Below are 21,589 nucleotides of genomic sequence, written 5' to 3'. Positions count from 1 at the left end.
ACATTGCACGTTTACTGCACTCATCGTAATAATTGAATGGAATGAATCCCTGCTCCAAGTCCTTTAATGGATTGTGTAGGAAGGAACTGCAGATGCTGGTTTACATCAAAGATAGACACAAAATGCTGGAGTATCTCAGTGAGATAGACAGTATCTCTGGATAGAAGGAATGGCTGATGTTTCGGGTTGATCCCTTCTTCAGATTGAGAGTCAGGGGAGAGAGAGAGACACATAGATATAGAAGGGTAAAGTGTTACCTGTCCTACTGAGTTACTCCAGCATTTTGTGTCTGTCCTTTAATGGGTTATTACAACCTGGCTGCCTTCATTTGTTTCATTCATTCAAACGCTGTTACATTTCTTTGGCTTTATCTACTGCCATTCAGACTTTAGAATTAGGAATTTGAAGATGGCCTTGATGTTGCCTCGAGCCTTTACCATCACCACTTTGAGTGTATGTACTCAATCAGATCACAAACCCTTCAAATGCATTTCAGCCATTTATAAAATTCTTTAGCTTAACAAATCCCCTCAGATTTTAGTCCCACGAAATTGCACACGCAGAGCCTTGTAAATGAAAGTATGAATCATATTTTCGTTCAAAAACATTGTCAAGTGAGCAGCTGAGAGGAAGAACAGAATAGGAGATGTAACAGAGAGCTGCAGGTGTGTGGTCAGGTCAGTCTTGTTGTCGAGTAGTAGCTGAGAGGAGCAACTGCACGGGAGATTTGTAAAGTGTGTCGGAGTGACCGCACCTAGTGATGCATAAAGGGAAGGCAGGCACTAGAGGAGTGGCTATTTGGGGGAATTGCTGTGTAATGAGGCTAAGTGCTGTGCTTGAGAGTAAGTGTTAACACTTTGACTTGGGAGGTTTTGAAGAGGAAGCTGAGCCGAGGGTGAAGATAAGATAAGGTAAGGTATTTTTTGTAACTCTTCTTTAGTCTAAGTGCAGTCGGGATGGCGGATAGGGCACTGGTGTGCTCCTCGCAGGATGTGGGAAGTGCTGGAAACTGAGGACTACACCTGTGGGTGATGCGTCCAGCTGCAGCTCCTGACTGACTGCAGCTGGATGCACATCTGGATCGTGAATACTTCATGGACGGGAGTTATAGTGAGGTGACCACACCTAAGGTGCAGAGTGAAAGTAGAAGGGTGAGCACCAGGAAGTTAAAGGGAGGTCAGCAGAGAGTGCAGGAATCCACTGTGTCCATTCGTCTCGAAAACAAGTATACCTTTTGGATACTGCTGGGAGGGATGATTCTTCAGAGGAGAGCAGCAGCAGCAGTCAAGTCTGTGGCACCAGTCAGGCTTCGCTCTGAGGTGCAGCGGTGTCGGGTGAGGTCAGACAGGAATCTAGTGCCAGGAGACTCGTTAGGGGGGCAGACAGGAGATTCTATGGCTGCAAGTGGGACTCTAGAAAGGTGCGGTCCCACCCCAGTGTCAGGGCCCAGCATGTCTGAGCATTTGCAGAACATGCTCAAGGGGGAGGGTGAGGAGCCAGACGTAGTCAAGCACATTGGCATAAATGTCAAGGAGGAAAAGGGATGATGTCCTCCAGAGTGAATATAGGAAGTTAGGCGATGGTTAAAAAGCAGGACCTCAAGGCTTGTAATCCCCAGATTACTCGTGGTGCTTAATGCTAGTGAGGATAGGAATAAGAATTCAGTAGAGATGAATGTGTGGCAGAGGAGCTGGTGCAGGAAACAGGGTTTCAGATTTTTGGTCTTTTGGGATCTCTTCTGGAGCAGATGTGACATATACAAGAGGGATAGGTTGCATCGGAACCGTAGGGGGATATTATCCTGGCAGGCAGCTTTGCTAGTGCAACTCTGAAGGGTTTAAACTGACGAAAGGATGGAATCAAATGCATTAGCGAGGTAGGTTGGAGGCTGGATGTTGGTGCAGAATGTTTCAGAAACATTTAGACAGGTACATGGATAGGGTAGGTTTAGAGGGATATGGATCAAATGCAGGCAGCAGGCAGAGGCATAGTAGTCGGGGTGGACAAGATTGATGAAGGCAGTACCATAGATGTCGTTTTTATGGACTTAAGCAAGACCTTTCATAAAGTTTCGCATGGTAGGCTACTCTGGAAGGTTAAACATGGCAGGATTCATGGTAGGAAGTAGAGGGCAGTGGTGGCATGTTCTTTTTCAGACTGGAGGCCTGTGACAATTGGTGTGCCTCAGGGATTGGTGCTGGGCCCATTGCTGTCTGTCATCTTTATCAACAGTGAGAATGTACAAGGAATGTTTAAATTTTGCAGCTGACACCAAAATAGATGGTATCGTAGAATACTTCTCAAGTATTACAGTGGGATCTTGATCAGCTGGGCAAGTGGGCTGAAGTATGGCTAATGGGCTTTCATTCAGATAATGAGGTGTTGCATTTTGGAGAGTCAAACCAGAGCCGGACTTTCACAGTAAACTGTAGGATCCTGGTAAGTGTTGTAGAGCAGAGAGAACTTGGAGTACACAGTTCCCTGAAAGTGGCATCGCAAGTAGATAGGATGATGAAGAAGGCTATTGGCATAGTGGCCTTCAATAGTCAGGGAATTTAATATAGAATTTGTAATGTTATATTAATTATATAAGATGTCGGAGAGGGTGCATGGAGTATTATATTCAGTTTTGGTCACCCATGTGCAGGAAATATACCATTAAGCTTGAAAGAGTTCAAAGAAGATTAATGAGGATGTTGCCAAGACTCGAGGGCCTGAGCTATAAGGAGAGTTTGGGCAGGCTGTGACTTTAGTCCTTGAAGCGCAGAAGGTTGAGGAGTGATCTTATAGTACAAAATCATGCGGGGAATAGATAGTGTAATTATCGCTGGTAGGGGAATCAAGAACCAGAGTACTTAGGTTTAAGGTTTAAGGTGAAAGTGGAAAGATTTAATGGAACCTGAGGATCAATCTTTTCACATACAGGATGGTGGGTATATGGAACGAGATGCCAGAGGAAGCAGTTGAGGCAGGAACAATAACAACATTTTAAAGAATTTGGATAGGTACATAGGTGGGTAGGAAAGATTTAGAGGGATAGAGGCCAAATGTGGTAAACTTGGACTTGCTTAGGTGGGGCATTTTGGTCGACATGGGCAAATTGGGCTGACAGATCTGTTTCTGTGCTGTGTGACTCTAATGCTGCCATTGTCTTATAATTAATAATTTTATTGTGCTTCGGGCCAATGCAGTCAGTTAAAACAAAATGAGCACTTTAATCTTTTTAGACAAGATAGTGTTAGAAATGGTCTGCGCATGCTTTACCTAATGTGAATTCTGTATGGTCAGATTTTCAACTTAAACCTCATCACTTCTCTGTAATACATTTAGAATTTTTCAATCATTCATTTGGTCATATACTCTAGCTCCCCCATTCCTGCTGTATGTGTGTGAGTAATTTAACCTGGAGCTATTGACCATTCACAAGAAGCTGAATAAATCAGCTTTGATAATTGCTTTTAAAATGACAGCAAATACCAAATGGGCCTCCCAAAAGATCATAGAATTTGGAACTTACTTCATAATAATTATACTATCATTTTACAATTGTACAAAACATTGGTCTGCCTGCACTTGGAATATTGTGTCCAGTCTGGTTGTCATGTTACACAAAGGATGGGATGGCAATAGAGAGAATGCAGAAGCGATTCGCCAGCCTTTTGCCTGGAATGGAGGGCTATAGTTGTAAGGATGAATTGGGTAGTTTTCTCACGGGAACATTCAGAACTGTGGGGTGACCTTGTGGATGAAGTCGATGGTAAGAATCTCATTTCCAGGGCAGGGGAAGCAGAGGGCATAAATTTATGAGATGAGAGAATATTAAGGAGGTCCAAGGGAATGGAGGCAGATAAAATTACCATATTTAAAAGACATTTGGACATAACCCGGTAGTTTAGTTTATTGCACTTGTACATTGATAGGAAAGTAGTAGAGGGATATGGGCCTAATGGGGTCAAATGCGATGAGCATAGCTCTACTAGGATGAGGTAGGCTGTATAGGCCCGTTTCTGTGCCATACATTTCTACAATTCTACATAAAGTCTGCATAAAAGTTCTACATAAAATATTTCAGTGTTGAATTAATATATTAAAATGGGTTTGGATATATCCTTTGGGGTGGCACAGTGGCAGTGGTAGAACTCTTTACCTCACGAATCCAGAGACCTGGGTTTAATCCTGGCCTCAGGTGCTGTCTATGTGAAATTTGCACGGTTTCCTCTGAGTGCTCCCGTTTCCTCTCAAATCCCAAAGACGTGCAGGTTAATAGGTTAATCCCAAAGACGTGCTGGTTTATAGGTTAATCCCAAAGACGTGCAGGTTTATAGGTTAATCCCAAAGACGTGCTGGTTTATAGGTTAATCCCAAAGACGTGCAGGTTTATAGGTTAATCCCAAAGACGTGCAGGTTTATAGGTTAATCCCAAAGATGTGCAGGTTTATAGGTTAATCCCAAAGATGTGCTGGTTTATAGGTTAATCCCAAAGATGTGCTGGTTTATAGGTTAATCCCAAAGACGTGCAGGTTTATAGGTTAATCCCAAAGACGTGCTGGTTTATAGGTTAATCCCAAAGATGTGCTGGTTTATAGGTTAATCCCAAAGACGTGCAGGTTTATGGGTTAATCCCAAAGATGTGCAGGTTTATAGGTTAATCCCAAAGAGGTGCAGGTTTATAGGCTAATCCCAAAGAGGTGCTGGTTTATAGGTTAATCCCAAAGACGTGCAGGTTTATAGGCTAATCCCAAAGAGGTGCTGGTTTATAGGTTAATCCCAAAGACGTGCAGGTTTATAGGTTAATCCCAAAGACGTGCAGGTTTATAGGTTAATCCCAAAGATGTGCTGGTTTATAGGTTAATCCCACAGATGTGCTGGTTTATAGGTTAATCCCAAAGACGTGCAGGTTTATAAGTTAATCCCAACGATGTGCTGGTTTATAGTTTAATTGGCCTCTGTAAATTGTCCCATGTGTGTGGGGAGCGAATTAGAAGATGGGATATCCTAGAACTGGTGTGAATGGCTGATCAATGGTTGGCATGGACTGGGCAGGCTGAACGGCCTGTTTCCAAGTTCTCAACCAATCAATACATTGGCCTATACTCAAATATCTGCATTTTTATGTTTTACATTTAAATTATATCAATATTGAAAAGTTCCTCCTCCAAATTGTTGATTATTTGTAATTGATAGAAAAGGTTGATAGTTGAATGAGATGAATCATAATTGTTATGTATAAAGAAGGAATATATATGGTATTCTGTACAGATGCTGCTTGACCCGTTGAGTTTATCCAACAGCTTGATTTTTTTGCTTGCAACTTTTAGTCATGTATTTGAGGCCATAAATTCTAATGCTTGTCCTCAAGATTTCTACTGAACTAGTTCACCTTTATATTTAAAAAAATTGGAGATTGTGCCAAGTGTTTACAGATGTTTGACAGCATCGTGTGCTTCTAAAAGGTTTCCTAGTTTTACAGAGATTCAATAATTGCCTGAGTTTTTAATCCAAACGATACTTCCTCACTGATTTAACATAGTTGCTGCCTTACAAATGAAATTAAACCATTACCAGTTTACCATGACTGCTAAGCCAGATAACTTAGATTAACCAACACTGTTTTCTCCATTTGTGATAGATTGAGGAGATTTGTGTGGCAACTACCTGGCTACTTTGCGGGAAAAAATTAAGGCCCCTCTTCCTGAGCTATTCCTGTATTTCAATTTCTTGATTTTTTGGCTGGACTGTTTTTTGTTAATCTTCTAGATTATCTTTAAAGAACTGTTGGCATGCATCCCACCCCCTCCAATTGCATGGCTGCTTCAGAAGGAAACATCAGGCAGGCCAGATGTGGCCTGCAGGCTGTAAGCTGGGTACTGCTGATGTTATGATGACTGCAGAAGGTCACTGAAATTGAACTTGCATGCTCAGAGCAATCCCTCCATAAATGCTACCCAGAACAATTTCCAGGATTTTACATTAAAATAGCAGTGGTTGTTCAGTAATTAATGCAGTATTATGTCATTTAAATGACAGGAATATATCACGAAGTATATTGTTATTTGCTTTCTTTCAATGTTTAAGGGCTGGGTATTGGCCCACATTGTAAAAGTACAGGAGGCCACGGACAAAAGGTCAGAGTGCGAATGTGATGAATAATTAAAATAGCAAGCAACTGGAAGCTTAGGGTCACTCTTGTGGACTAAATGCACCAGGCTGTACTAGATTTCTCGAGTATGGAAGATATCAAATTGTGAACATTGAATTCTATACACTAGATTGGAAGAAGTGCAAGTGAGTTTCTGCTTCAACTGAACATACTGTTTGGGTGCCTGAATGGTAGGAAGGGGAGAGGTGAAATCCCATGTGGTGCAAATCCTGTAGTTGCTTGGGAAAGTATAATAAAATGGGGATGTGAGCACCCAGGCTGACATTGGAAATAGTGCTGTGGGATACCCAGGTCATCATCAGTGAACTGGCATAATTAATTAACTGGCATCTGCTTTATGGCTCTCCTTATAGCTAATACTCTCTAATCCAGGTAGCATCCAGACAAACCTCTTCTGCACCCTCTCTGAGCACTTCATGTCATTCCTGTAATGTGGTGACCAGAACTTCACACATTATCCCAAACACGGCCTAACCAATGATAGACACAAAATGCTGGAGTAATTCGGCGGTACAGGCAGCACCTCTGGAGAGAAGGAATGGGTGATGTTTCGGGTCGAGACCCTTCCTCATTAGCCTAACCAAAGTTTGATAAAGCTGCAACATGATTTCCTGACTCAGACTCCATGCCCCTATCACTGAAGGCAAGAATACCATGCAGTTCCTTTACTACTCGCGTGGCGACTGATAACAGCAATGACATGACCATTGTTGATACCTGCATGAGTAACTTCAAGGTCATCCAATAGACTTCCAACATGCTCTTTGTTAAGAGGCTATGCAATTTAGTCCACTGTTTACTTTCACCTCCTACTGTGAAATCAGTCCCTGTAACTCAATGGATAGATCTTCTCCAACACTCCTTTCAGGACTTTCTCTGCAGAGATCCTGAAGGCTTCCTTGGTGAGGGCTACAACCCAACAGTGGCATCTCTTGTTCGTATTCCAGGGGCCCATGTGGTCCATTGCTGGACTCTTCATGACAGCGAGAACTTGTGCCCATGTCTCAGCATTGGGCTCGCTGCTAATGTGATGGCTTAAGCTTAACATTGGAACAGCAAGCTCACAGAAATTCATGGATTGAAATGGTTGCTGACAGCACAGTAATTAATCCACCTTATTTCATTTTGATTCAGATAGCTTAAGTATATTTTTAAGAGTGAGTGCACTTTTCTTAATGTTTCAAATTTTTAAAAAGTATTACCATTTCAGTTGTTTTGGTAAATTTATTCTCTAATCGTCTCTGGGTGTTAGACAATAGACAATAGGTGCAGGAGGAGGCCATTCGGCCCTTCGAGTCAGCACCGCCATTTAATGTGATCATGGCTGATCATTCTCAATCAGTACCCCATTCCTGCCTTCTCCCCATACCCCCTGACTCCGCTATCCTTAAGAGCTCTATCTAGCTCTCTCTTGAATGCATTCAGAGAATTGGCCTCCACTGCCTTCTGAGGCAGAGAATTCCAGTGTTTTGAGCACTAATAGTTTTCTGGGTGTTTGTGAACTGACGGTTAAGGCTTCATGGGCTGCCAGAGGCATTCTATGTTGTGCCACACTACGCTACACCAATGTGTTGGGAACCAACCTTCTAACTGGGACTATGCTAGAAGATTGAGTGTGGTCCAAGGGAATGCAACATCTCAATTCAGTGAAAGATCTGTCCAGGTATTCCTTTTCAATAATATCACTATTTTCCTTGAAATGATTCAAGTCTGATTTTTTTTGTTGTTGTACATAGCTTGTCCAGCTTTTTAAAAGCTATTGCAAAGTATTCTTAGTGAAAGACAAATCAGGAAATCATATCTGACTTGAAAAGATACAAAACCTCTGTCTACTAATTTATATATCTCAGTCAAACAGAATGATGTGACAGTTTCTTGATATTTTTAATTTCTGTCTTTGAGGAAATTGATTATTTTTACTGATGTAGAGAATGTTTCTTACAATTGATCATCGTAATGGTGATAGAGGACACCCTGTTCAACTGCCATGAATTTGTGCCATGTGCCACTATAAGATTGCTAATGTACTTCAAGGGATAATCGGAGGAAAAATAATTTTGAATGAAATTTTCCACTCGAGCTAGTCTGCTTGTTCTCTACCCATATGTCAGTATTACCAAAGCAGTTGATTGCTTTGTGGTTGATATTAATAAATGATAACAACCTTGTAATAGTTCTTTTCACAAAAAATGTTGAAAGAGTTGTTTTAACCATTGAGATTTTACTAGGGCAGTACCTAGAGTTGAATAAATTTGATGCAGTTCTGTGTGTGCTTCAGAGACCTGCTGAATCCACTAGGCGGCTTCTGACACAAATGAGCACACACTGGCTAATATTCAAGACGTCTATCAGTACTGCTGGAGCTCTTGTAAAAAGCAGCTGGCTATCATTACTTGTGGCAAGAGGGTCTGGACAAGTCTAAGGTTTACAGGGGCTTCCTTTTGTTGAAATTGTTTATTCAAAATTTTGCTTGAAGTGAAAGACATTTTTAACTAATGTACCACAGCTGCATAATGTTATTGTGCTGAAACCTTTTCCTGCTAGCAAGACTATCTGAATGCAACACGGGACAAGTATTTTCAATAGCACAAATTTGTTGGGCATCAACAAAATGACAACAAAGGACGTTTTTCGTTGTGAGCTCACAGCTCCTGAAGAGGATTCTTGCATTAGGACTTTTAAAGACCATATGCATTTGGAACTGGAACCATCCAAATTGACAGAAAAGAGAGCCACTTCTCCAAAAATCTCCCCTCGGAGCTCCCCGAGAAATTCTCCACGTCTATTTAGAAAGTTGTTGGTGAATAAAAGCATTCGTCAACGCCGGCGGTTTACAGTTGCTCATACATGGTAAGATCTTAATTATAGGAATATGTATTTTTACATTTTTGATAAAGTGGGTCAGCAGGAACATTCTAATAAAAACAACTATCAGCAAAATGAATTGATAAAATGTTGTTGTCATCTGTAGTGTTAAGAAATAAAATGTTGCACTTGGAACACTGTGGGAAGAACTGCCCATTGATGAACAAGCTTAGCATGTTTACTATTGAAAATATCTTGTTGAGTGCTTGCAATGCAGTGATGGTGAGCAATGATTGCAGCTACACCTGCAGAACAGCTGTATAAGCAGCATAGTGGATGCACCACTTCATTGTGTGATTGAAAAGTGTATGGTTCTGAATTGTATTTATTTATAATTGAACAACACTGATAGAGATCTCTTGAAGGACCAAGTATTGAAACCATCGCTACTTTGCTTTCAGGGTTGCTCACAAGAATACAGCAGTGTTACTATTTTTTTTAGAAAAACAGTTGTAAATAGGCTTCTATTGGCTAGTCTGAAATATCTGCAGAATGGGTGTCGCTTCTATTCTAATTTAACTCTTAAGCAGATCCCACGCTATCATTTTAATTTAAAATAATTCATTTCTGGTAGATAGTTATTATTGGGATAAAATGAGAATGCCAAAATTTAAAATTCTCAGTGTTTTACTGTTTAAGGTATTGTGTTCCTCCCTCAGCTATTGAACTGCTCCATTGATGACATCGTGGTCTGACTCTGTGATGCAGCTCACAATTTGTTCACCCCATGATATCATTCCCATGGAACAGCTCATACGTTGAAGAGGGGAGCTACGTAACTTTGGCATTTAATTTTAAGGTGCAGGAGTGACTTTTTATTTTTTTCAAATAAAAATTGTAACACTATTTAGTGCAAGCAGAATTTTAAAAATCACTCATTACATAAGCTTCAAAGTTGGTCACAGTCACTGTTGTGTCAAAACATTCACACATAATATCATTTGGAAACACTCAGCTCCCACTTCTTATTCTCCCATTATGTTTAACAATCTTGCTGCTCTGAATGCCCCTTGTCTACCTGCTTGATGTGTGCATCACTGTGATCTGCTGTCAGTAGTGGAATTTAAGCACCCTGAAGCCGATTTAGAGAAAACGTTAATATTGGAAAGGCTGTCCAGCAACTGAAAGAGTTACGTTTTTTTAAAGATGATAATATTCCATGACTGCAGAGTGTGGCAGTGTGGAGCCTTTGCCTCAAGAAGGAGTACCTTTTGGGAGTGTGGTTCAGGCCAAAATGCAAGCACCATTCTGTTAACCAGGCACAGGCTTTTATTCAGCAGAGTGATGGTTGTGAATTTTGATTTGGCTTTGAAGCAAACATTGTGTTAATCCAGAGATTCAAGTTCAAAACTCATCACGGCAGCTGGAGAATTTTAAATCAGTTAATTAAATGTACGGAATGAAAGGTCAGTATCATTACCGGTGACTGGGAAACTAACAAATTGACGTGAAAATGCATCTGGTTCAATAATGCCTTCAGGGAAAGAAAGCTTACCCGGTTTGTACTATGTGTGACTCCAAACCTGAGGCAATGTGACTGACTCTTAACTGCCCTCTAAAGTAACCTACCAAGCCACTCAATCAGAAAGCAATTAGGAATGGGCATTAAATGTTGATCATATTCCATGAACTTTACCTAAATCTGCATTTTGGTAATGTTAGTCCTTTACATATTTTATTAAAATTTGTGACAGAACAGTACAGGACCAGGCCTCTCAGCCCACAGTGTCTGTGCTGAACAAGATGCCTAATTAAACTAATCTCTGCTTGCCAGTGATTCATATCCCGCCATTCCCTGCATATCTGTGCATTTATCTAAAAGCCTCAAACACCACAATTGTATCTGATTCCACCACCATCCCTGGCAGGACATTCCAAGCCGCAGCCACTCTTTGTGTAAGAAAAAATGTGCCATGCTATTTCCTATAAACATCCCCCCTCTAACCTTAAAGCTACACCATTTAGTCTTTGACATTTCCACCGTGGGTAAAAGGTTCTAATCATATACCATATCGTTACCTTTCAGATTTTTATGTACTATCGGATCCCCCCGCAACCTCTGATGCTCCAGAAAAAACAATCCAAGTGGTCCAACCTGTCCTTATATACCCTTTAATCCACCACACCATAGTCCAGTGTGGAGTTCCCAAATCTTTATAAAGCTGCGACATGACTTCCTGACTATCTTACAAAATTCACTGACTGAAGAAGGCAAGCATACCATATTCCTTCTTTACCACTCTATCCTTTTGCATTGGTAGTGTCAAGATGCTATGAATTTGGATCCCAAGATGCCCCTTTACATCAATGCTGTGAAGGGTCTCTATACTTTTCCCTTATGTTTAATCTTCCAAAGTGCAGCACTGCACACTTGCTTGGATTAAGCCCCATCTGTGATTTCTCCACTCATTTCTGGAGTTGATCTATATCCCGCTTTACGCTTTGACAGCCTTTTTCATTGTCATAACTCCAAATTGTGGGTGTAATCTGCAAACTTGCAAATCAACACATCCATATTTGCGTCCAACATATATCAAACCACAGATCCCAACATAGATCCTTGTGGAACGCTACTTAAAACATATAAGATTATTAAGGGGTTGGACACGTTAGAGGCAGGAAACATGTTCCCAATGTTGGGGGAGTCCAGAACCAGGGACCACAGTTTAAGAATAAGGGGTAGGCCATTTAGAACTGAGATGAGGAAAAACTTTTTCAGTCAGAGTTGTAAATCTGTGGAATTCTCTGCCTCAGCAGGCAGTGGAGGCCAGTTCTCTGAATGCTTTCAAGAGAGAGCTAGATAGAGCTCTTAAGGATAGCGGAGTCAGGGGGTATGGGGAGAAGGCAGGAACGGGGTACTGATTGAGAATGCTCAGCCATGATCACAGTGAATGGCGGTGCTGGCTCGAAGGGCCGAATGGCCTACTCCTGCACCTATTGTCTATTGTTCACAGACCTCCAGCTGGAATTATACTGAACTATTTTACAGTCATTTTTAGCTTATTTCATTTCTCATGAGCATTCATTTATTTGTGTGCACATGCTTACTCTTTTACAATTAGTGCAAAGAAAGAGAAAGTTTTATTATCACTTCAAAAAGATGAATAACGTCAAGCTGCATGACATATTATTTTGAATTCTTGTGAAATTATATCACATCAGACAGAATCCTTATGTATTTGTTTTCCTTCAATTGTAGAAAATGTAAGGACATTTTAGACACAAATAAGAAGAAAGTTTATTTCTTAAAGAAGGCCCAAGGATCAGAATTTGTTGACTTGAATTTGGTGAAATACTTTCACCTTGTTTCACAGTTAACTTTAGATATTAGAAATAGATATTTCTTTAGATATCAGAAATAAGCTTGCCTAGGAATTACTACATAGGAACAGGCCATTCATGTTTATCCTCAACAAGAACCCATCTGCTTCTTTTGTTCTCTCTTCCTTGAAAGACAATGGAACCTATTTTTAAATATTGATCTCTGCTTCATTCACTAACTCATAGTTTCAGACCATCTATTTAAATTTCTGTTGGCCCAATCCATTGGAAATATTGATAACATTCCGGAAGTTTCACATAACTGATATCATAGTCAATCTGTGCGACAAACCTTCAAAAGGTTTATAGCACCCATTTCAATAAAGTTGCACCAAGATGAAGATTTGTCATTGCTTCTTTCCTAATTCTTGGAAGACTTGAAAAAAACATACAAAATAGGTTATTTGTGTTTGAAGAAGAGTTCTTCAACGAATAAATGTATAAAAAGATCTTCAGAGGAGATGAACTCAATTTGAGTCTGATGAATGGTAGTGTAATTACCTCTATTCTAATATATGATTTCAATCACACCATTGACCTAATTGGTTTAATGACAGAAATCCAGAGATATCAGATGGAGGGCCTCAAGGATGATCTGTGTCAAATAAAAGGTTGCCAACAGTTCAAGGTAGACAAGGACAGAAAGGACAGACAAAGAGTCATGTTGGGAAGCCATTAATGACATTTGGAAATTATTTTACAGTAGAGAGGGCAGAAATCTATTCAGAGGTATTCAGTGAAGGATTTCACTCGGAGGTGATTTGTCAATGGCATATTCAAGGACTTGGGAGAAGAAACAGTAATTTGTAAGGATCAAAGGGCCGATTTGGTTGTTGCAGGGGGTGTAATGACAGAAATTTTAAAGAGAAATGGCCAGTGTCTGAGGTGAAAGAATTGTTAATAATTTTGGTTGATGTAGATGCAAGAAAAAAAAGTTAGTAATCAGCAGCTTGGTTGATAATGCACAAGTACAAGGTGGCCCTCTCATACAAGATGGGTTTGAAAGAGGACAAGAAATGGGATGATAAATGAGATTAGAGAAACAAAGGAAAAACATGATTTCAGGGGTAGGTTGGAAAGAAAATAGCTGAGGTAATTGATCAGATGGTCTCAACCATGAGTGGTAACAAGGTCCATGAGATCCACATAATTTTGTTAGATGTGAGGGAGGCAATGAGGAAGGGTTTTAAAAAGGTGATTTCCTTTTTGTAAAAGATAAATATGAATGTCTGTAACTTTGGGATGATTCTACAAGAATGAGCAGTTATGGCTGAGGAGAAGAGTGTTTCATAATACATTGTAGAGTTCAGCCAGATCACTTGTCAGATGGTTAAACATTCAAATGTATGTTCCTTGCAGTTAAGAGACCAGACACGAGGGCTGATACAGGAAAGAATCCAGAGTATGAGAAGCAATATTTTGATGGAGATGATGGGATCAAAACTAACGGTAAAGGTGTGGTCATTACCTCTTGATCCCATTTAGTTTGTTGATTTCAACAACCTGGTCAACCTTTGATAAAATTCTACCAGTTTGTGCCAAACCATTATGAACAGCTGGTTAATTGTTAACAAAATCTTAAAGTATCATTTAGTCATACAAATTGCAGTTGTTTTTTTTAAAATAACAATTATCACTGTGGGGCAACATTGTTAAATATTTTCTTTTATTCATCTATCTTGACTGAAGGATATGAAAATGTTATCTGAAGTCCTGATGGGGACGATGCTCCCCAGGAGATATTAGGGAATATCCTCTTCTTCAGGATTAATGATGCAAGTACCAGGCTTGTTAGACGAGTTCACTTGCCATCATATGAAGGCTGGATGGAGTATTATGTAGGCAGAGTGTAGATGGGTCCGTTCTTGAAAAAGCATTCATGAGGCAGTAAGCTTATCATGATAATCTGGCAGTCTTTGTGCACTATTCATTGGTCTCAGCTCAGTAACTTTCATATTTATTGAATATTAATATTCAATCAATATTACTTAATCAATATTATTAGTTGCCATTGTGTGATTTCAACTCTGCTTCTGAATAAGGCCCCTTACCGACACCACTAAATCTATTAAATATTGGTCATTTTACATGAAGGAAATAATGCACCAGGATGTTTAGCATGCATCAGATTCGTAAATATGGTTTCAAATGAAAATAATTTCTGAAAATTTCGACTTGTAACATTGTTGTACTTCAAGAACTCTACTAAGCCAATGTGTTTGGTTAAGTCATGAAATAAATGTGTGTGTGGGGGGGTGGGAGAGGGGGGGACGGACGGACTGCAACCTTCTGATCTTCGGGTGAAAGTGGTTGCAATTTTGACCCAAACTGATAATGACCAGAAAAATGGAGAACTACCAACTAGTGCTGTTCGCAGGTCAGCTTATCTCTAGCTCTTTGCCCACACATTGCAAGTCTGTCATCAGACACGATGGAGGTTGGGTATTGCCTCATCTGTCCTCCAACTTTGCCACTGGATGTATTCACTTTGCATTTGGTCCTTTAGTTTTACATCAGTCATGTTTGGCATAGGAATGTGGCCAAAATGGAAATTCTGCCATCAGTTTAAAGTTGATCATTTTTGTCAGATTTATAAATTACAATGAATCAGTGGGAAATTACAGTTTGATAAAAATTCAAATGAAAATGATGGTAGCCAATTCAGTGTTTCTCTTCCAATAACTAGTCACTCTTAAACTCGACATTTCAAATTTCTGCATATATGGTCTGTGGGCTGTTATTGTAGCACCCTTAAAATCACTATTGAATCATAGCCTGGAGGCTTCCACAGAGAAAAAATAATTCTTCCAACCCAAAAAAACATTATATCCTGTGCACCATTTGATCATTTGTCTCTGCTTAGCTGTAATGTCCAAGTCATTGTAAAGCACAGATTTATTCAATTCCTTAATCCAATCAATAATTAATTGGTGACCATCTGTACTCTTTTAGGGAATTGCGAATGAGTAGTTTAATTGGTTGAAATCTTCAGTTCTGCAGCAAAGTGCAGGCAAAATACATTATTGATATATAATTGTAGTTTAAACTGTTACCCTGTACCTTATTTTTCAAAATTTATTCACTAGTTTCCAAATAAATTCCTAGGAAATTGGCAATGCAGCATGGTGGCTTATCAAGTGCACCTATTGCCACACAGCTCTGGTGACCCGGTTTCAGTCTGTGTGGATTTGCATGTTTTCCCTTTGCCTGAATGGGTTTCCTCTGGTTACTCTGTGTCCCCTTACAACCCTGTGGGTGCTGATTGGTATGTTAATCAGCCACTGTGTGGTATGGAGAGTTGATGCCAATGTGTGGAGAATGGTTACACGGAAAGTTAGTGAGGGGATGAGATAGAAACATAGAAAATAGGTGTACGAATAGGCCACTCAGACCTTTGTGCCAGCACCACCATTCAATATGATCATGGCTGATCATCCAAAATCAGTACCCTGTTCCTGCTTTCTCCTCATACCCCTTGATTCCATTAGCCCTAAGAACTATATCCAACTCTCTCTTGAATACATCCAGTGAATTGGCCTCTACTGCCTTCTGTGGCAGAAAATTCCATAGATTCACAACTCTCTGGGTGAGATCGATATGAACCTGATATAGATTTAAATAGCTTCTGAAATACCCTCTTCCGCATTGAAAGGAAATATGGAAATTGGTGTTGTCATGCTGAACAGAACAATTTGTTGAAATGTCAGCACATATCATTGCACCGTTTGTATCTCTTCTACTGATCTACACGAGAATCAATTAATATTGAACACATAGCTAAATATAAAGGTGTATTTTTAAACACAGTAAGATAAATGGATGTTATATGCATTTGCCCCATACGTGTGGTTGCAAGTAGAGCAGCACAGCTTGGCCAAATCTGACACTGTGTGCTTCTTTTATATTTTGAGACGTGTTCAAACTTAATTGATGCTGGTGTAGACCAATTGAGGAGATGCAAGCATGATACAAAATAATCTGCATCAATGCTCAGCGATACAAATGCAGTGCAGCAGAGAACCACTTTCCCAGGCCAGTGGTGACATGTTACCATCTGTACAACCTCAGTTTATTGTTTAATCTTGCTTTCAACAGATCCCTGACCCTAGAATGGGTGGCATGGCAATACATATTCCGATGTATCAAAAGAAGCTATAAATTCTAACTTTAAAACTACTCTTCCTCAGCAGTTTTGTTTTTATTTCATCCTATCCTGAACAATGTCAACTGCTAGTCTTCATTCATTCATGGGATGTTGCCTAGGCCAGCACTGATAGTTTACCGTATCACACCCATAAGAATGTAATGGTGAGTCATTATCTAAAACCACACTTTCCCCTGCAACCGCAGGAGATGCAACACCTGTCCCTTTACCTCCCCCCTAGACTCCATCCAAGGAGCCAAACAGTCTTTCCAGGTGAGGCAAAGGTTCACCTGCACCTCCTCCAACCTCATCTATTGTATCCGCTGTTCCAGATGTCAACTTTTCTACATTGGCGAGACCAAACGCAGGCTCGGCGATCGTTTCACTAAACATCTTCGCTCAGTCCGCCTTAACCAACCTGATCTCCCGGTGGCTGAGCACTTCAACTCCCCCTCCCATTCCCAGTCTGATCTTTCTGTCATGGGCCTCCTCCAGTGTCGTAGTGAGGCCCACCAGAAATTGGAGGAACAGCACCTCATATTTTGCTTGGGCAACTCACAGCCCAGCGGTATGAACATTGAATTCTCTAACTTTAGATAGCTCCTCTGTCCCTCACTTCCCCTCCCCCTTCCCAGTTCTCCACTGTCTTCCTGTCTCCATCCACCTATATCCTTTCTTCGTCCCGCCCCCCTGACATCAGTCTGAAGAAGGGTCTCGACCCGAAACGTCACCCATTCCTTCTCTCCAGAGATGCTGCCTGACCCACTGAGTTACTCCAGCATTTTGTAAAACCACTCAGGTGAGGTACTTCCATGGTGTTATGGTGGTATGGAACCATGATATTTAACCAGATGTAAGAAGGGATGATGATGCATTTCCAAGTCAGGAAGCTGTGTGAATTGAACTGAATTGAATTGAATCTCAAGTGGTTGTGTTAAATGCACCTGAAGAGCATGACTCATGGTACAAGTTGTGGATTTGGGAAGTGTTGTTGGTGAAGCTTTGACAAGTGCTATTTATAAAACAAGGTGGTTACTGCGGCCAGAGTGCACAGGCAATGGAGTTGACTGATGTCTGGAATCAAGGGTTGAGTGCTAATTCAATGGGCTGCTCAGCTCTGGATGTTGAGCTTCCTGAATGTTACTGAAACTGCATTTACCCCCAAAATTGAGAGTTTTCCATCAAAGGTTTCAAAGGTCTTTTATTGTCACATGTACCAATTAAGGTACAGTGATATGCACATTACCATGCAGCCATACGAGAAAAAAGCACCAAGGCACACAACTACATAAAAGTTAACATAAACATCCTCCACAGCAGATTCCCCACATTCCTCACTGTGATGGAAGGCAAAAAGACCAAACTTCTTCCTCTTTATTTTCCTGCGGTCGGGGCAGTCAAACTATCCGTCGGGGTGATCAAAGCTTCCGCAGCTGGCAGTGGAAGCTCCGGCGTCAGGGCGGTCAAAATTCCGGTGACGTCAATAAAAAAAAATTCCCGTGTCGTGGCAGTCAAAGCTCCTGCGCTTGGAGTTCCCAAAGTCGGTCTCTGACCAGAAATTGCAGGCTCCGTGATGTTAAGTTCGCAAGCACTCACGGTTGGAGCTCCGAGTTTGATCCCTGGCAAAGGGATCGCAGGCTTCGCGGTGTTAAAGTCCCACAGGCACCCATGGTGCAGCTCTCAAAAGTCGGTCTCCAGCAAAGGCAGCAAACTCCTGGATGTTAGGCTGCAGCGCGGACGGAGATACCATATGGAAAAAAATAACATCTCCATCGAGGTAAAATATTAGAAAAAGTTTGCCCCGACCCCCCCTCCCACCCTCCACATCCCACAGAAACAAGCTAAAGAACATGAACACATACTTTTAACACATACCATTAAAACACAAAGAAGGAAGGGATAGAGACTGTTGGCGAGGCAGCCATACTACTTCTAACTTGGATCTTGTAGATGGAGGCTGTACTCCAAATATAAACATCCAGGTTGTATTGATATGTGTCACCTAGAAGATTGTTCGCAACAATTATTCGCAACTCAAAGCTCTATTTAACGACCATGTGTCCAACAAGTTCACTTTTCAAAGCAGTTATTTGTGCGTACACAAAAAATATTACTTGCCTGTAAAGAAGGTTTTATTTCTATTTGACTGGATTAATGTATTTATTTTTTTAGCATAACATTTTTCAAAAATAGTGTTGTCTACTTTGAGAGAATGAGATTTTAAAATAATGTTTAATAACAATATTTGAAATCAAAAGAAAATTTAACCTTTTTAATAAAAATAGTACGGAAATAGAATTGTTTGGTACTGAGTTGGCTTACTTTCTGTGATGTGACTGATTTTTACACATCTATTATAAAATAACTTGACCAAGTCAGAATATAACCCTAGACTTGTTATACATTAAAACTTAAACTGGGCAATAAAAAATCTTGTTCAATGAGGTGCCTTGTACATCACGATTATTGCACTTGATCTTATGCAGACCAGCCTGTATCACAGCTTTCCCTCCTAAGAGAATGACAGGTAACCCCCATGTAATGAGGTGTGGGTGCATTCCTAGCAAACCGTCTGTCGTGATTTTCCACAACACAAAACTACATCACCTGCATGTGCGTCAAGAAATTAGTTATTTAAAAATATGCTTATTTACCTTTTTTCCCACATAACTTCTGTATGAGCAAATTTCACCATTTGTTCCACCATTTTAAACGATCATGGCTAATTTGATGGTATCCGTAACTCCAGATTTAACTCTAACCATGAAACTCTTACTTATCAAGTATTAATCTACTTATGCTTTCCGATTCGATACGATAGAACTTTATTCAATCCCGGAGGGAATTTGGTCTGCCAACAGTCATAACACACAACAAGGTACACTTGAAATTAAAATTAAATTAAAACTGAAAAAAAGAAAAAGACAAGCGACTGTTGTCTGGCTGCCGTGTGCACAGCGCTTTAACAGGAATGATTAAACAAATGAACGCAGGCCTATCCCCTAGGCAGAGGATTGTAAAACTAGAGTGCCCTGCCCCTCCCCCACACCAGGTCCCCTTTGTTCTCCCACCGTCCCTCACGGCGATCCCGCCACACCGGGTCCCCACTGTCTTCCCCACCCGCCCACCCCTCACGCTCATCGACTGCTGATCGCTGGTCGATCATGAGGCTCCCACCGTCACCGAGGTCCCCACCGCCACTGAGGCCCCCACCGCCACCGAGGCCCCACTGCCACCGAGGCCCCACTGCCACCAACGCCCCACCACCGCCGCGAGACAGGCCTTGCCGCCCAGCTTCCCCTGAGAGGCCTGTGGGGCGAGTGAGCCCTACTGGGGTGAGTTCTGGTCCGCGGCATGCTTGTTCAGCGGGTGAGTTGGGCTTGCGCGACTTAATATTCAAAGACTCTATTTCCACTCCCCTTTGATGACAAATGTACCAAAGACATTCAGTGTTCCAAGAGAAAACAATTTGCCTCATCGTTGTCAAAAACAGGAGCCCCTTATTTTGACTCCGTGATCTCCTGGTTCTAGGTTCTATCATAGTCTCTGCACATTAACGTTGTCACAGCTCCTTGACATTTATGTTTTAACTAATTAAACGTTCTGGTCTGCTGCCTATGACTTAACATAGTTTATTTAAATAGGATACATACTGTTCATGTACTCCAGATGTGGCCTCACTAATGCCCTAGATACCTGAGGTATAACCTCCCCCAGGATGCAGGTACAGCAGGGATTTGGGAACACTGATAATAATGTAAGCTTTCCCAATTCCCTGTTGTACCTGCAACCTAGACTCTGATGAATCATTTTCTGGAACACCCATGCCCTCTGGGTTGCAGAGCCTGCAATATTTCATAATTTAAAATTATTTGCTTATATTTTTCTTGCCAAAGTGTGCCATTTAAGAGTTTCTGTTTACCGTGTGTTTGTCCTCTCAATTATATGCATAAAGGACCTGTCCCACTTAGGCGATTTTAAGGCGACTGCGCGCGACTAGGCTGTCGCCAACAGTTCGCCGGGGTGTTGCGGGCATGATCGTGAGGAGTCTTCAAAGAATCATAGTGGATCTAGGCACGTGGCTGAGAAACCAACCGGTATGACATTTCTCGGCAACAGCTGGCTTGTCGCCAGGAATCGTTGCTTATTGCGGGCGCTGTCGCATGCTGTCCCCAGGTTTGCTGAATGCATTTAGAAGCACATAATATTAAATTAAGTAAAGTAATTTGAAGATACTATAAAATACTTGTGTTTAACCAATTTATTTACCGTCAGGACATTTGACAGGTAGATTGAGGCGACAGTTTGACAGTCAGGTAAGCCTGGGAATTTTCACGATGTTTATGGCCATCAGCGATTACATTTAAAGTAGGCTCCCAACCCAGATATGCAACCCAGAACCCAAATATGCATCTCCCGTACATTTTCAAATAATGCCCACACTCCGCACAAAAATCCATTTAACCACTTTAAAAATTAAATTTCTTAATACTGCTATTAGTAAATTGGAAGTCAATCCAGTTTATGCCTTGTTACCGTGAAGCTTGGTTTTCAAGTAACCCAGGCAAGATGTTATATTTCAAAACTCTCAAGTACTTACCCACTTGTCAGTGATTTCAGTGAAAATTAGGACGCCGGAGGAGCATTGACAGCGTGGGAATTTTGGGATGTTTCCGAAGACGGTGTAATCTCGACCTGACTCGGCATTGTCGTGGTCATTGTCGTCGGGTAAAATAAATTTTCAGCGATCTGCTACGCCAGCAGTCGCCTAAAAAATCGCCTAAGTGGGGCAGGCCCTTAACTCCAGTAGCTTCCTTCTGCCCCCTTCACTATTTGCTTTTTCACCTGTCTTTATATCATCAGAAGATCCAGCAACTATACTCGCAGTGTCTTCATTTGGAATTTATATAACGTTATTTAGTTGAAGAGACTGTCCCAAGAATATTTTATGAACTCCTTATCCAAGCCACCTTTTCTAGTCAATAGTTTTAGTTTTTTAGGTTTAGAGATACAGCACGGAAACAGGCCCTTCGTCCCACCAAGTCCACACCGAACAGCGATCCCTGCACATTAACACTGTCCTACATACACTAGGAACA

General features: G+C 41.0%; 1 protein-coding gene across 4 annotated transcripts in view; it reads left to right on the top strand.

Moving 5' to 3' along the window:
* Positions 1-21,589, top strand: part of pde4ba (phosphodiesterase 4B, cAMP-specific a) — a 444,556-nt gene that overhangs the window by 125,141 nt on the left and 297,826 nt on the right. For 2 of the 4 annotated variants that reach the window (XM_078407493.1, XM_078407492.1), the window contains exon 1: positions 8,515-9,010. The exons of 1 other annotated variant lie outside the window; for it this stretch is intronic. In XM_078407493.1, the coding sequence (XP_078263619.1) occupies positions 8,718-9,010 (293 nt within the window). In that variant the 5' untranslated portion in view covers positions 8,515-8,717. Of the gene's footprint in view, positions 1-8,514; positions 9,011-21,589 lie in introns of those variants that run through there. One more of the 4 variants, XM_078407497.1, reaches the window with a different exon arrangement.

This window comes from Rhinoraja longicauda, chromosome 11 (genome assembly GCF_053455715.1).
Source record: "Rhinoraja longicauda isolate Sanriku21f chromosome 11, sRhiLon1.1, whole genome shotgun sequence".
Taxonomy (NCBI): domain Eukaryota; kingdom Metazoa; phylum Chordata; class Chondrichthyes; order Rajiformes; family Arhynchobatidae; genus Rhinoraja; species Rhinoraja longicauda.
The sequence above is the reverse complement of the archived record's forward strand: the minus strand, read 5'-3'. Positions and strand labels throughout refer to the sequence as shown.